This window comes from Artemia sp. Qi Xiang Cuo, chromosome 6 (genome assembly GCF_049724085.1).
Source record: "Artemia sp. Qi Xiang Cuo chromosome 6, ASM4972408v1, whole genome shotgun sequence".
Classification (NCBI taxonomy): domain Eukaryota; kingdom Metazoa; phylum Arthropoda; class Branchiopoda; order Anostraca; family Artemiidae; genus Artemia; species Artemia sp. Qi Xiang Cuo.
Genome location: NC_142799.1, coordinates 69,834,643 through 69,851,581, shown reverse-complemented (window position 1 = coordinate 69,851,581; position 16,939 = coordinate 69,834,643). Strand labels below are relative to the sequence as shown.

General features: G+C 35.5%; 1 protein-coding gene across 3 annotated transcripts in view; it reads left to right on the top strand.

Annotated features, from left to right (window-relative positions):
• Positions 1 to 16,939, top strand: part of RhoBTB (Rho-related BTB domain containing) — a 182,699-nt gene that overhangs the window by 35,932 nt on the left and 129,828 nt on the right. For all 3 annotated transcript variants that reach the window (XM_089091189.1, XM_089091190.1, XM_089091191.1), the window contains exon 3: positions 12,357 to 12,460. In XM_089091189.1, the coding sequence (XP_088947315.1) occupies positions 12,357 to 12,460 (104 nt within the window). The remainder of the gene's footprint in view (positions 1 to 12,356; positions 12,461 to 16,939) is intronic.

Sequence of the window (16,939 nt, the reverse complement as noted above, 5' to 3'; positions counted from 1 at the left end):
TAGCTGATGCTAGTGATCAGATTTACAATGGATAATTTGAACACCGAAATCAACTATTATCCACGTATTAGTTTGTATCTCCTATAGTCCTTGTTTCTCTTCTATTATCCATATCTTGTTATATTATCTTGTTTATATTATATTATCTTGTTATATTACTCATATCTTGTTTCTCTTTCTCTTCTATTATCTTCTATTATCTCTTCTATTATTCTCAACTATTATCCACGTATTAGTTTGTATCTCCTATAGTCCTTGTTTCTCTTTTGGTACAGATGTTTTTGAGCTCTGACAAGCTCAAGTAACCCCTCCCAATATTTCACTTCTTTTTATTGTCACTGTTCGATTTTTATTTATCTTCTTCTTCTTCTTGTTTAGATTGGTATTGATACACTTTTGCTTAATCTCACCACCGTTATCGAATTCTGAGCCCTTCAGTGCGTTGCTACAGCTGAGTTCGGGCGCTGGGTCCCGTATTATCAAGCTGGGATCAAACCCACTGCGCCACTACAGGACACATTTATTTTTTGTTTTTGTTGACTGTTTTTTTCTCGTATCTGGATAAGCTTCGGGTACAAGCCAATCAGAAAATTCTGTGAAAAATTAAGCAAATTTGAAATTTTCCTATTGTGTCGCAGTGGGTTTGAATCTCAGCGTGTAAATGTGGGCCCCAGAGTTCAAACTCAGCTATAGAAACATACTGCAAGGCTTCCGGTTATGAAATTATGCGACAGCGACTCCATATTAATCCAAAAAGAAGTTCAAATCGATTTGATCTTCTTTTCAGTCTTGGCTTGATCCAGTTCTGAATGCTAGCTAGATCTATTGTGAACTGGTTTGGTTTCAACTAACTCCCGAAATTAGTGCTTGCTAAATCTTGATATTAGTAAAATCTCTTTTGTGAATGGGCGTTTGACAATTATCTGAAAGTGTGATCAGATACGACCTTTAGGCGTGATGGTGACGATGTCTTTTTTGTATTTTATTTGCATAAAAAATACAAATATATGTATTTTATTTTGTACATATTATATGCTATGGACTATCATAAAAATCAGGAGTCTCAGTTTGGCACCAAAAATCTAGGAGTCGGAGTCAGCATCATTCATTCGAAACACGAAGGAATGGGAGTCCACTGTTTTAAGGTCTACAAGTTCGAAAAATTCTAGGATTTTAAGAATTCGAGTCAGTATTAATAATCTACAGACTCCAAATTCTTTTTTTTCTTTTTTTTTTTAGGTCGTTAGTTTCCCAGTTATTGTGTCAAAAATATGGCTGAAGGCATTACAAATTGTATGTAGCTCACAATATGAATGGTGGCATTTGCAATTGTAATATTGCTCATATACTCTACATTCGCTGAAATTAGTTTTTTCTAAAGGGGTATATCCCTCGCACATGGTCCCTCTAGTTCTGAATCTTTGGGTCGTAGTCCACTCCCGGAATTTGACTTTACGAAGAAATGATGGTACTGGTGCGTTAAACGTACACTTTAATATACTAATGAGAGACGAAACCCGCCAGACTGGTTATTTTTAAGAGACCGCTATTGTGAAATGGAATGCAAAGAATGGTTTTTATTGCGTTTGCTGTATTTAAACTGTTGTTTTATAGGTCCATGACTTTTTAGAAGTGTCCGTGTAATGCACCAGAACCGAAATCATGCACAGGGAAATGGGTGTTGTACTGGAAAATTGGAAAAACTCAAGTCTGTTTGCTAATGCTGACGAACTTTATATTTGTCAGGTCTTCAAATCTTATAAATTTTGCATCTCGTGATTTTTTCAGATTGGCCCATAGCCAATGGGTATTAGCCATGTTTGATTTAATTACTTGTTTGTTTGGTTAAATATCTCACTTTTGAAGATTCATATTTCTGCCGAAAAGAATGTGCAAATAATCCATATTCATTTCTTATCAATTATAGCGCACAAGGCTTGTTTTCTGTCATTTGTTGTAATTGACTTTAATCTATAACCTTAAACTTTCATCTTTGTAAAAGGAAAATTGTGATGATGTCATTTTATACATAATTTATGGGCTAAGCTTAACAAGTTCCTTTTTGTGTACAAAATTTAACAAAGTCCAAGCTTTCTTTTAACTTGAGACTTCACGGTTATAATCGGCTTCACAAGTTTGAAGCACGTGCGATCCGTTAAAGATTTCGGGAAAACCCCTCGTTTGAAATTGGCCTTGTCGCTACGCACTTTAACCACGTGACCATAACACGTGCAATGGCTTTTACTTGAATCCGTTCCAGAACTCAACTATCATTAATGATACTTATTCGCTACTATTTGCGTTCCAGGGCAACGGATAGTAAAAAACTATTAGCAAATAGTATTGTTATAATTGGAGGACGGATTATAATGTTGACCCCTTTTATGTATAATGAGTGCTTGGGGGCTAATTGTGTTTTATCTTCCATTCTAGACTGAAATTAATAATAAATAATTAGTGATCAGTAATGATGATTGAGGTCTGGAATATACCCCTAGCTACGCCACTCACTCAAGTGCTTCATTTAATTAGAACCTGTTTCTTTGACGCTCAATCCTAATGAAATTTCACAAAATATGATGAAAATATAATATTTCTGTGCTTTATATTTGCAAATTAGGGGGGAGGGGTAAAGTGTGGCGGGTCTGCATGCAAAATATATTAGGTACAATTATTCTGTATATTGTAGATAATTTCGGAGACCACACTGCCTTTCCATGACGATAATATAAAAGTTCAAAATAGGGATAAAATCCTTTTAATAGACAGTGTATAGAAATTCACAAAATACCAGATATTTCGGTCACATACAGTGACCGTCATCAGTAGTGAAAAAAAAATGTTTTACTACTGATGACGGTCACTGTATATGTGACCGAAATATCTGGTATTTTTGTGAATTTCTATACACTGTCTGTTAAAAAGGATTGTATCCCTATTTTGAACTTTTATGTTATTCTGCATATTATGAAGTAAGAATTGTTTTCTAGCTTCAAACTGTCCAAATACTTTACCCCAACCCCCCAATGTGCAAATATATAGCCCAAATTATACATTTCCCATCTATTATGTCGCTTGTTTTTGTCTTGTATAACACTAAACTGAAATAAACTAAAGATGAAACCGGTTTTGTATGGAGTTTTACACAGCGTAAACTTGAGTGAGTGGTTTTATAATACACAAGTACCTAAATTTCGTAAATGTAAATTCTAATATAAACTTGTAACGTAAAATGTGTAAATAAAAAGCAGCATTTCAAATAATCTACTTTTTCACCATAAATGGACCTGACAAGCCATAAGCAATTATAAACAATATAAGTACTTAAGCACACATACACACAAAAAGTAATATTCTTGGAAGAGCCTGAAGAACTTGCCTTCAACATTTTTATATCATTTCCGTGTTTTTTTTTAAATATCTGGAGAAAGACTAAATTATCAAGAATGTTTCTCGAAGTGGTTGATACCCTCAGAGAGAAAGCCACGTATAAACAACAAAAAGTATAATTCGTGAATATTCAGCAGAAAGTGAAGCTGGCTTGTTGGGCTGCCTGTACTGGAAACTATTGCAGCTGAATAAGTAGATTGTTTTAAAGCTTACATTCCTTTACTCTTACAAAATATACATTATAATTTACATTTACAGAATTTATATTACAAATTTACATTTTCATTTACAAAATTTACATTAGATTAAAATTTACATTATAATGCTTCCATTGCCCTGATCAACTTATTTCACCGACTCCACGGCCGTTGTTTTTGCCAGGCCCGTGTTTTTCACAGCTAGTGTTCTTGCGTCTTGGTTAGGATTCTGCAAGCTTTTTGAAATTTCTATTGATTTATTGATACTATAGGTGTAGGAAATAAAGAAGACAAGGAAATTCACTCGGTTATTAATAATCGTAGAGAGTAATATAATCTGAATTTGGCCCTAAACACTTCAGAATGCGAAAGGGGGGATTTCTGTCAGAAACACTTTCCTCAAGTAAGCTAGATGCACTCTCCAGGTCTAGCTATTTTTTCCAGCTCACCAATATCAATGTGGCTACTTCTCGCTAGTTCCGAATGTCATTAGAAAGATTGCCGGTGATATTTTAGCATTACTTACTTATGGGGAATAGTAGGTTCCCTATACGTAAGCCTGTGTTGTAGGCCTGTGTTTCAGTGACTAAAGAGTCAGAAGCCGGAATGTCAAACCCCAAAGTGAATACGAAGGTGAAGAGATAAAAAGATAGAAATCGAGACAAAATTCATTTATTTATTTTAGATAAAATTTAGATAAAAACAACTTTTAATGCCACACACAGTATAGTGTTACCTAGTGGAATTATTAAAGTAAAATACCTATAAAGCTAGCACTACATATAGTATTGTGGTACACAAAACAAATTAGAAAGCATAGGTGAGTTTAGGATCTTAATAGGAAGCGATAGATGGCGTCAACGCTTTCTTTTTACAACTGGAATTGGTTTTACAGTCTTATTTTTGACAAGTTCGTCGAAAACAAAATGGAATTTCTTTAGTGTTGTTTCTTGGTTTCAATATAAGCAGGCCTCCATCCCATTTATGTCAGTTTCAAATTTTAATTTCCGTCATAAGCTAATTTCTGCTCGATTTAGTTCTGACGTCATGTCAGAACTAAATGTCACACACTATACTGTGTGTGGCATTAAAAGTTGCAGAAATTAGCTTATGACGGAAATTAAAATTTGAAACTGACATAAATGGGATGGAGGCCTGCTTATATTGAAACCAAGAAACAACACTAAAGAAATTCCATTTTGTTTTCGACGAACTTGTCAAAAATAAGACTGTAAAACCAATTCCAGTTGTAAAAAAGAAAGCGTTGACGCCATCTATTGCTTCCTATTAAGATCCTAAACTCACCTATGCTTTCTAATTTGTTTTGTGTACCACAATACTATATGTAGTGCTAGCTATATGTATATATATATATATTATGTAATATAATATAATAGTGCACATTCAGTAGCCTACTATAATGATATAAATTAAGTGCTGCTAATGCTTTATCTTCCTACAAAAAAGTGAAAAATGTTTTCCGCAGGTAATTGATTTGGCAAATGAATCAATCACATAGTCGAAATCAAAGTAGAAAAGTTATATAGGAATATCAAGAGTAGCCTAAATGAAATTTTATGGACTTGCTGTCTGTTCTTTTTGTATTACGTGACCATTTACAAGTCCTGTTTGCGGATCTATGCAAAAAAACAAAAAAAAAAAAAAAAAAAAAAAAAGAAAAAAAAAAGGTAGTCTGACTGTCCTTTTTATAGAAAATTGAATGGCTAAAATTGCGCAACGTCTGAGATAAATTACTTATAAGAAGAGGAACATGATTGCAATCACGCAGCCAGTGTTGCAATGGCAAAGTTCTATTTATGCCAAAGAAAGCTGAAAAAAATATACTTCTCAGAAACAAATGTACCAAAAACCAACAATTTTAGCGCGCCTTGCGTTGGCCAAACATGCGCATCTCCGCTTGAACGATGCCTTCTAATAAATATAGAATCGATCTCCTTTTCTCTTCTTTTGTCTCTTTACTCCCTTTTTTTCTTAAGCATAATTTTACAGGCTTATCTTAAGGATGCAATTATAATGGATGACATTTTTAGAATTTAAATGTTGGTGCAAACTTTTGAAAGGACTTGAAACTATAGGGTTGAAAAGGTATGCTCGCTCTAAATCCTTAGAGTCACTTCGAAGTCACAAAAAGAGAGAGGCAAGGCTAACACAGCTGTGATGACTCTTTTACCCCATTATCTTTGGAGGTCAATTCTTGGCTTCCTCACATATAGTTGTAGCACCTTTAAATATTTTCTTATGACCTCTTTCTGTCCCGTTCCAGGCCGTCAGTCTTTTTGTTTGGCTTCGGCTGATTTACCAAGTTGTACTATTTTTGGGAAATTATTCTCCGTAAGACTTGTTCTAGCCCTCTTACCCTTTCTTTCATTATAGCCCTTTCCATTATAGCCCTAGATAGTCAGATGGAACCAGATATCCATGGAGCTTGTTATTTGATATACGGTTCCAATTCAATAGAGTTTGTTGCATTTAATTACAGTCACTGCTTCAAGCAACGAAATTATTCTGCTCTATTGAATGCGATTTGGACAGCAATATTAATTTCCTGTGAAACAAAAATAAGAAAAAAAATTCTTTCAACCCCAAAGAACCTTTAAAACAAACGAAAAGATTTTAAAGCTTAACCTTATAGATATATTCGCAAAGCTAGTTCTAAAAGGAAGTATTGTAGCTCATTGAGCTTTTAAGTACTAAAAAAAAGAAGTTATAATACCACTTTGGGACACAAACCCAATAATTTAAATTTCTTACTGAACGCCAAAAATAACGAAAATTAATTGAATAAGGACTAATAGACGCGAGGACCATATTTTCCCACCATATTTTTCAACATTTCGAAGCGCTCAAGTTTCAGGACTAATCTTCGGTTGTGATAATTCGAGAGGTTTTATTGATTGGTCTAATCCATTTTCTTCTATATGGACTCTTCCTGGAATCGCCAGTTTATAATGGGAATTCTAAGAATTTCAGCTAGAGCTATGTAGTGCAAAGAATAAAAAACGCATTTGGGTTGCTAGAACAATTCAAATTTTTCGTCAGAAGACAGTTCAAAAATTGTAGATCCGTTTGGCAGCTTATTAAGCTAAGCGCAGCAATTTTCCGCCTAGTGTTGTTAACTTGGCTTGATAATAATTTGCATCCTAGTATGGGTGCCATGTCACTCAAATGTGATAGCCTACAAATAACTGAGCAGTGGAAGCCTTTGGACCCTTGATTCTTACCAAAATATTAAGATTTATATTGTTTCCTCACCATTTCCTATATTTGTCAAATAATTTACATGTTTAGTGCTTTTTCAAAGCTTGACTAATTATAATGATATTTTGCCTCTTACGCCATCACTCTTAACTGCTTTTTCTATGTCAAAAAACAAATTTTTGGCCCGAATTGACACAGGACAAAGATTACGAAATACTTTATCAAACAAAACTTTTTTTGTCTTTTCCAAGAGCTTGGCGAAAAAGTAATATAATATTTCCTCTCTGATTAACCACAAAAGTTAATTCGATTTTTCACTTAAGTAACCGTCTCCTTGCGGTCTCCACACATATTCTTTTTTTTAACAAATTTCTTTTTTTTAGCAAACAGAGAATTTTTCAGAAAATTTGATATTTTCGGAATGGGTCTGAAGCCATCTCCAAAAATGTGTAACCCCTTATATATTTAGCTTGAAGTTATTGCACGAATTCTCTAAGAGGTCTCTGTACTAACCGTGTTACTTCAATTAATCCAATTTGTTTATATTATACCTTATAATATTTGCACTTTAAATTTCAAGCTAAAGGCATTGACTACTAGAAGATTTTCTGTTCAAGAGGCGCATGCAGGCTTCAATCGTATATGGCTTTCTGTGTGCCGTTATTTTTTAACCAATCATGAAAAAATCTCTTTTTCAATGCTCATTAAAACATTCGTAAATCCAGTTTGTACGAGTTTGTACGTTTGTATGAGTTTTACGGTGCATCCATTGGATATAAGATCTCCCTTCTGCTGAACTTGATTGTTTTTTTTTGTACAAAACTTAAGACCAATCAGGGTATCAATAATTTGTCAAGAACGCAGTTTCTTTAGTAATTCCTCTGGTAATTTGTGTTGAAGAATCCCCTTATACACAGGGGTTTGACACGAAGCAAACTTGTGCTCCCCGATTGGTATTTTTGTCCTACATCCCTGTAATTATGGTAACTTCCGACCTTCTGAGGGGTGCATGTGCCCTTAAGACCACCCCCTCCCTGTGTCCGCCCCTGCCTATGCATTGTTCAAATCAGTTGCTGTTGTATGTTTTGGCCTAATAATGCCTTTACAACAACTGTCCCCCAGTTTTATGTCAGACGCAGACAGGTGTAGTTTTGTGTATAACATCATATAGAATGAAATTTTTAAGAATTGGATCTTTGGCGATTTAACATGGCAAGAGAGGGATTAAAAAGTACTGAGGTCATTAACAGTGTAGCGTCTGGCAAGTTCATTAAAAAAGTAGAAAATTTCAAAGAGAATTGAATAATTGATATAATTAATCTGCAATATTGTAAGATTACAGCTAAAATTTCACAATAAGTGATAATCAATAATTTTCTTCTGTTTTTTCAAGAATTACTATAGGCCAAAATCTAGTCTGCCCAAAGTAGGCCTAGTTTGCTTCTAACTACTACTAACAACTCACCGCAGCACCAAGCCGCCTGAGACCAACACAGTTACGCACGCTCCTCTTCCATCCCAATGCATTCAAATCCTCCCTATTTACACCCTCCCACCCCAACCGCGGACGACCTGCTCTCCGTTTAGCCCTTGACGGTTGGCCAAAAGGTCAATCTTCGGCAATCTGTCATCCTTCATCTGCAGAACGTGTCCTAGCCATCTCAACCTTTCTCTCATTATAGCCATAGAAAGCAGGATTGAATCACATTTTCGTACAACTTACTGATTGAAATACTGTCAGTCAGCCGGGTACCGGATACCCAGCCATACCTGGGTTGACTTGATAAAATCATGGCAGGTTAAGTTGACTGAGGTGGTGACAAAATTCTGCTTTATTTACGATCTGATGCGTTCCAAAATATCTGAAAGTACTAATTTGCAGCAGTTTAGGGTCAACAAGGCCACCAAACTAGATAGCGTTGATGGTTTTCTTTTTGACACAAGTGCCACTTTCCACTCTTATAAGTTTCCAATGCTCTTTGTATAACAAAGCTTTTGTGTAGATTGACCCTGAAAAGAGGATGCTTATGGCAAGGCCAAACTATTGTCTCACTTATGGATAAAATCAACATAACGGCGACTACTACGTCGGTTATGTATCCCGTTCGTAAGTTGTTGAGTTGAACACTGTTCAACTCTCGAGCGTAAAATTTGTGATCGACTAAACAGAGTGCAGATTTAAGGCAGGACTTTCTTATATTCTTATTTACATTATATTATATTTTCATTTTAAATATGATTTTCATATTTAAATATCATTTTTTATATTTTAATTTATATTATATTTGTTTATATATTAGTAAAGATGGAAGCTTGGAACAACTGTTTTCTTATGTGTAAGATGAATCTGGCAAAAGATACAAACACAAATTATTAATAGACAAATCAAAAATTAGTAGACGAATCCGTTCGCCTTTTTGCCGGGTTATAGGCTTTACTGTTTAACTTTGAAGTGTAAAAATGTATGACTAATCAGTAGAGGGATTTAAGCGTGATTTTTTAAGATTAGAAAAGATGGAAGGTTACACCAATATTTTTCTATCTTTGAGATGAATTTGGCGAATGATACAAAATCATGTTATTACTAGACAAATTATAAATTAGTAGACGAACCTGTTGGCAATTTGTCGATTTGAATGCTGTTCAAATTCCAAATGGAAAAAATTATGACTAATCAGTGAAGGGATTTAAGCATGATTTTTTAAGATTAGAAAAGATGGAAGGTTGCACCAATATTTTTCCATCTGTGAGATGAATCTGGCGAATTATACAAAAACATCATTAGAAGACAAATTACAAATTAGTAGACGCACCCCGTTGGCAATTTGTTGATTTGAATGCTGTTCAAATTCCGAGTGGAAAAGTTTATGACTAATCAGTGAAGGGATTTAAGCATGATTTTTTAAAATTAGAAGAGATCGAAGGTTGCACCAATATTTTTCCATCTCTGAGATGAATCTGGCGAATGATACAAAAAAATATTATTAGTAGACAAATTACAAATTAGTGGACGAACCCCAAAGAAGAATTACAAATTAGCGGACGAACCCCGTTGGCAATTTGTTGATTTGAATGCTTTTCAAATTCCAAGTGGAAAAATTTATGACTAATCAGTGAAGGTATTTAAGCATTATTTTTTAAAATTAGAAAAGATGGAAGGTTGCACCAATATTTTTACAACTTTGAGATGAATCTGGCGAATGATACAAAAACATATTATTAGTAGACAAATTAGAAATTAGTAGACGAACCCCGTTGGCAATTTGTTGATTTGAATGCTGTTCAAATTACAAATGGAAAAATTTATGACTAATCAGTGAAGGGATTTAAGCATTATTTTTTAAAATTAGAAGAGATGGAAGGTTGCACCAATATTTTTCCATCTCTGAGATGAATCTGGCGAATGATACAAAAAAATCATTAGAAGACAAATTACAAATTAGTAGACGCACCCCGTTGGCAATTTGTTGATTTGAATGCTGTTCAAATTTCAAGAGGAAAAGTTTATGACTAATCAGTGAAGGGATTTAAGCATTATTTTTTAATATTAGAAGAGATCGAAGGTTGCACCAATATTTTTCCATCTCTGAGATGAATCTGGCGAATGATACAAAAAATATTATTAGAAGACAAATTACAAATTAGCAGACGAACCCCGTTGGCAATTTGTTGATTTGAATGCTTTTCAAATTCCAAGTGGAAAAATTTATGACTAATCAGTGACGTTATTTAAGCATGATTTTTTAAGATTACAAAAGATGGAAGGTTGCACCAATATTTTTCCAACTGTGAGATGAATCTGGCGAATGATACAAAAACATATTATTAGTAGACAAATTAGAAATTAGTGGACGAACCCCGTTGGCAATTTGTTGATTTGAATGCTTTTCAAATTACAAATGGAAAAGTTTATGACTAATCAGTGACGGTAATTAAGCATTATTTTTTAAGATTACAAGAGATCGAAGGTTGCACCAATATTTTTCAAACTCTGATATGAATCTGGCGAATTATACAAAAACATCTTATTAGTAGACAAATTAGAAATTAGTAGACGAACCCCGTTGGCAATTTGTTGATTTGAATGCTGTTCAAATTCCAAGTTGAAAAATTTATGACTAATCAGTGAAGGGATTTAAGCATGATTTTTTTAAGATTAGAAAAGATGGAAGGTTGCACCAATATTTTTCAATCTGTAATATGAATCTGGCGAATGATACAGAAACATATTATTAGTAGACAAATTACAAATTAGTAGACGAACCCCGTTGGAGATTTGTTGATTTGAATGCTGTTCAAATTCCAAGTGGAAAAATTTATGACTAATCAGTGAAGGTATTTAAGCACGATTTTTTAAGATTAGAAAAGATGGAAGGTTGCACCAATATTTTTCCATCTGTGAGATGAATCTGGCGAATGATACAAAAACATATTATTAGTATACAAATTACAAATTTGTAGACGAACCCCGCTGGTAATTTGTTGATTTGAATGCTGTTCAGATTCCAAGTGGAAAAATTTATGTCTAATCAGTGACGGGATTTAAGCATGATTTTTTAAGATTAGAAAAGATGGAAGGTTGCACCAATATTTTTCCATCTGTGAGATGAATCTGGCGAATGATGCAAAAACATACTATTAGTAGACAAATTACAAATTAGTAGACGAACCCCGTTGGCAATTTGTTGATTCGAATGCTGTTCAAATTCCAAATGGAAAAATTTATGACTAGTCAGTGAAGGGATTTGAGCATGTTTTTTTACATTACAAAAGATGGGAGATTGGAACATAAGTTTTCCTATCTGCAAGATAGCAAAAGAAAGCTGGCAAAAGATAAAAAGACAAAGTAATAGTAGACAATGGTCGGGAACAAGTTAGTGCTGATACAAGCTTTTCAAACCAATTTGCCATTTCAGTTTTCCACATCTGCTGTACAAATGCGACGTTGAAATCTAGGAAAATTACATGTCATGTATCAATTTTGGCCGTTTATCTTCAGATTTGACTGTTGTGTGGCTTGAAGCACTAGACTAAAATGTAGACGAAGCATGCAGTGTCTACTACAACACGTAGTTGGGTATTATTGACCTTATCATTAATGTCTGTTGCAGAGGTCGCTTTAGAAAACCTTATTTTTTAAAAAAGGAATAGGGTAATCACCTGCCTTATCAAATTATTTTCGAAAGGGAGGTGAAGGCTAATAAAATAGGCCAAAAATGTTACTCTGCTATTTTAACGTAAGATAAGATTTAGCCCTAATGAAATACACATACAATCAGGGCCGTATCCAGGATTTTTGTTCGGGGTGGGGGGGGGGATACAAAACTTTAAAAAGACATCAAAAATGTTTTTTTTGGCATTGTTATTCCGTTTTTACGAGTCTGAAAACATCTCAGGGGGGGGGGGGTTCAAACCCCCTAACCCCTCCTCTGAATACGGTCTTGCATACAATAATGCACTGTACTAATTCATCCAAATTTTCTTTTTAAATCCCTAACCAAAATTTAGTGCCGAGAATTTTGGAAATTCTCTTATTTATTTGTTTTTTAGGTGTTGGAACGGTCGTGGGAGGAAGTGGATGGAGTGAATGTATCTCTTCGTCTTTGGGATACTTTCGGAGACCATGATAAGGATAGAAGATTCTCTTATGGAAGGTAACACATTTTCTAATTCTGGTGGCTGCATAAGGTGGCCCCAAGTTTATAGATTAAAGGTTAATACCCTTGTATTTAATTTTAGGCTAAATTATTTTCTCTTGGTGAAATGTTCATTTTACATTCCTTTGTCTTTAATTTCCTTCGAGCTTAAAAATGTTACCACGGTAACTCAATTGCTCCTTTACGGCGCTGAGTGCCCATTGGCTGCTGCTTCTGTTCGTGAAGCCATACACATGGTCCAAACAAAGTTCCTGGGACGAATTGAAGTGATCAGGTGATACGACTTTGTCTCGAATACCCGATTACTGACACTCACAGACCAGACCCCCAAATTCTCATCAGCGCGCTGCACGAACCCTGCGGTGGTTTGGTCCCTTGGTCTGCACGCCAGCAGAAACACCCGCCGGTACACTTCGGTTTTGATCCCCCTGTGCATGGCTGAAAGTGCCCCTGCAGAAGGCTCCGGATGGAATGACAGCCTTACCCAGTACCTCTCAATTATCTGATCTGAAAGAAGCTGTCACGCTTGCAGAAGACGTTCCTATTGGAGGCGAGGAGTCACATGTCTCTACGGAGGACCACCACCAGGTGCATTAAGTCAAGTGAAGTTAAAAATATTCACGGCCAAACTGTCTAAATTAGCAAACAACCATTAACTTCTGTTGACTTTTACCATTAGTAAAGGAGTTTTTATTAAAAGATGGGTAATTCGATTTTTGCAGGTAGGGAGGGGGAAGAATGCTGTTCGAAAGTTTCTTTGGGCGATCGTTTGTTATGATAGAGGATATAGGGAGTTGGGGTAGCACTGAGGAAGGGCGATGGGGTGACAGGGAGGTAATGGTAAGGGGGTTGTGGTATCGGTGCGATATGGAAATGATATTGTTAAAAGGTTCTAGTTTTTTTTTTTATTCTTATTATTGCATTAGAGTTGATGAAACTGGTTTGTACCTTATGCTGCACGCTAGCAAAAACATTATTTTTTTCAGGAGTACAGCGTTTGTAAATAGTAAAAATTGTATTTCTGTTGTGAATGAAGAAACCTAATTCTATCAGAAGTGGGAAAAGGGTGGCTTTTCATTTTCATTGAAAATATTATCTTACAATATCTGTATAAAAGTTTTTCCTTAGTATTTCAAAGGAGTGGGGCCTGGAGGGGGGAATATTAAATGTGTACTATCAACTATCTTCTAAAAGGTAACCAGGGATACAACTAATGGTATTTAATGAAACTCTAAGTATGAAAATAAACGTGATTTGGTCTTACATAAGTGATAAAAATCTTGCCTTATTTTTTTTCTTCCGTCCACGTTTTCTGTGCTTCAATTCAAAGTAGCATGATTAATTACTATAATTTAAGTACAAAGTGTTGGAATTTTAAGTAGTTTAAGGAAAACAGGATTAAAAACATGGTTTGTGGATTCAACATGAGTAAGCCCAAAAATGCACTTATAGTTTCTATGGGCGTAGAGAAGGGGGGGGCAGGGGAGGGCAGCTACCCCCCCCCTAGAACTTCAAATTTACGCTAAATATTAGCGAGAACTTTTCGTATGTTGGAATTTTTTGTTGTATGTTAACTGGTAGATGGTTAAAAAAGCTGGAAACAAACAGAAATTTCCAAATATCGTTTGCAATATCAACATTTACGTTTCGATCTTCAATATTGCTTTTCGGTCCAATGTACAGATAGGAGACTGGCCCACGATAGGCTGATTTTGACTTGTTTAATTCTCTATGAGTTGATTCAAGCGATAAGAAGTTGCTGAGCATGCGAAAGCAAAAGTAAGTCATTCAATACCATCCTTGAAAAAGACAATTAGAAATACTCCGCCATTTTTCCACCTCCTCAGTTAGCGCAAAGTCTCTTGCTCCAGTCTCCTTCCAAAAGTGTACTTTAAGTTCTTCAGTTGCTACTTTTTGATAATGATAATATTGTGAACAGAATTCCCTTTCTTGCTCTTCAGCTCAATAAGAATGTAATCACCAGCCTTGATATTCTCAGTGTCAAATTAGAAGTTCTGGTTGGGGCTCGTCTTCGATGTCTTTGCTGGGGCTGAAGAGTTGTTGTATACAGGATCATCTACGTCAGAATCGTCACTCTATCTGTAACTCTTGTTGCGAGAGACGCGCCTTTTTCTTTTTAGTCTTTTCACTTGTCTGATTTTCTTCCGTTCCAGGATTAGGGCTTTTTGGCAGATACAGCTTTTATCCCAGCAGTAATGCATTCTTTCATGGGGGTGTCAGTAAGCAATTCTGACTTTTTCATATTTTTTTCCTGATGATTTATTCGTTTTGAGCCTTTTGGAAAGGGTTTTTCATGGACGATCTCTGTAACGAATCATCTGTTGACCTTTGCTTCTCATTTAGAGACAGAACCTGTGCTGCGTCTGTTTCAGGGTTTATGTTAAAGGAGTCTAAATGTCGCAGAGGACTTGCACTGAGCATAGAAACTTCTCTGGCAAGTGCTTCACTAGATGTGGTAGGCATTTTGTCAGAGACATATGACGAGAAGAACTGATAATCCTTGAAAACATCTCTAATTGTGGGGTAACACTTGCTCTGATTCCACTGATTATATTCTCAGGAGTGAAAGCCTTTGGATATGCTTTCCCCAGCAGCTCAGCAATGTTATTCACTGATATAGTTTTACATTTGTGGGCAGTCATAAAACTTGCGGCTTCCTGGTTGTAGTAGTCCTTAAGGCGCCCCATGACTATCATTTCTAGAGGTTGTAGTTTGTCAGTAGTGTGGGGAAGGACAGTTAAAAGGACAACACTATTATTTCTTAGCTAGATCAAGCAATTTAATGGTGTATCGGCTGATCTAGTGCTCTAATTTCAGAGGTACAGGCGACTGTTTGGAGGGTTTGACTTCATTGATGAATGCTGCAAGTAAAGCAAAGAATGAGAGGCAGTCATCCGGCCAGAAGTATTTTATGAGCTGATCGTGATGGTTCCTTATAAAGCTCCCCTGAGATAAGTTTATAGACAATGTTTTTTGTTTGGAAATAAGCATAGGAGGGACTGTGGTTCGATTGCCTTATGATCTACACAAATCATGATTAAATAACGTCTTTCTGCCAATGCGACCTTCCGTACTTATTTCTGGTCTTGCTATACAGTAATTTTACCAGGCTTGTGGATGTTATAAGACCCAATTTTTCAAAATTCCAAATTCCTTGTGGTCTGATAGGCCTCGCTGTGTAGGCCTCACATGTGTTTATATAGGCCTCGCTCCAGGTGGTTAAAGAAAGCTCCTACACTTTGACGGTTGAAAGCAGTTGTCCGAAATAGGCTTGTACTTTCTGGCGTTTTTACTGATAGAGTTTTAAGGCAATCCATAAAACCATGGCACCAATCTTTACCTGTAATTCCTCCACTGTCTCCATTGCCTTTGCAGTTTCGTTATCCGGTACTTTTATACTCTGAATAAATGGCATGAGTATATGCAAATTTACACACTTCTAGGGGAATACAGTCGAAAGCATTTGAGCTATCGTATTCCACCAGGTTGTTAGTCCTTTTTCTTGCTCTTCTGTAAATATTTAACATGTTTTGTAACAGGGTGTATGGAAATTTAGGTCCAGACTTTTTAGAGGGATATTCAGCTTCTCAACTTTTTTTTATGTAGTCTTGCAGCGTTCCTCTTGGGACAGCCATGGCACTTCTATAGAATCCAACTGACTTCTTGTAGAATAAGACAGAAATAACTACTATTTTATTTTCTTCCGGATAATAGCCACCTTTCTTTCTTTTCTCTTCTGTTTTACTTTTAAGCATTTTATCTTGAATGAAATTTAACAGGAAAAAATGGAACTTCAGTTCACCTACTGTTCTGACAGGATTAAACAACGCCAGCATTAACACAGTTTTGTGTTTTAAGCTTGCCTTCAACCTTTAAATATGCCGTTTACACCGCTCTTACAAGCATAGCCCACTTTTGGACACCTTGGTACGGCATGCTGAATTTACCCCAGGTATTTTGGCTGAACATGGGAGTTCGCTATCCCACAGGATGAAAAAAATACTAACAGCAAACAGGTGAAGATGGCACGCCTCGGAAGCTGCCAAAAACAGGCAAGTAATTAGAGAATATAACGTGAGTTTACAACGCGAGTTTTCTAGTATTCGTAGTTAGGCTTTCAGACAAAATTGAACAAAATTCTAGAGTTAATCACCTTAAATATCAAATCTGATATTTTTGGTAAAAGTATTAATTAAGGTCATTTTAAAAACATACACTGCCATCTGTCAGAGCTCTTATAATCCACCAGAAGCCCCATAGATTCTTATATTGATTAAATAAAAAAAACAAGTTTTTTAAACTGAAAGTAAGGAGCGACATTAAAACTTAAAACGAACAGAAATTATTCCGTATATGAAAGGGGCTGCCCCCTCTTCAACGCCTCGCACTTTACGCTAAAGTTTTTTATTGTTTTAAAAAATAAAGTTGTGAGACAAAGGCAAACTTTAGCGTTAA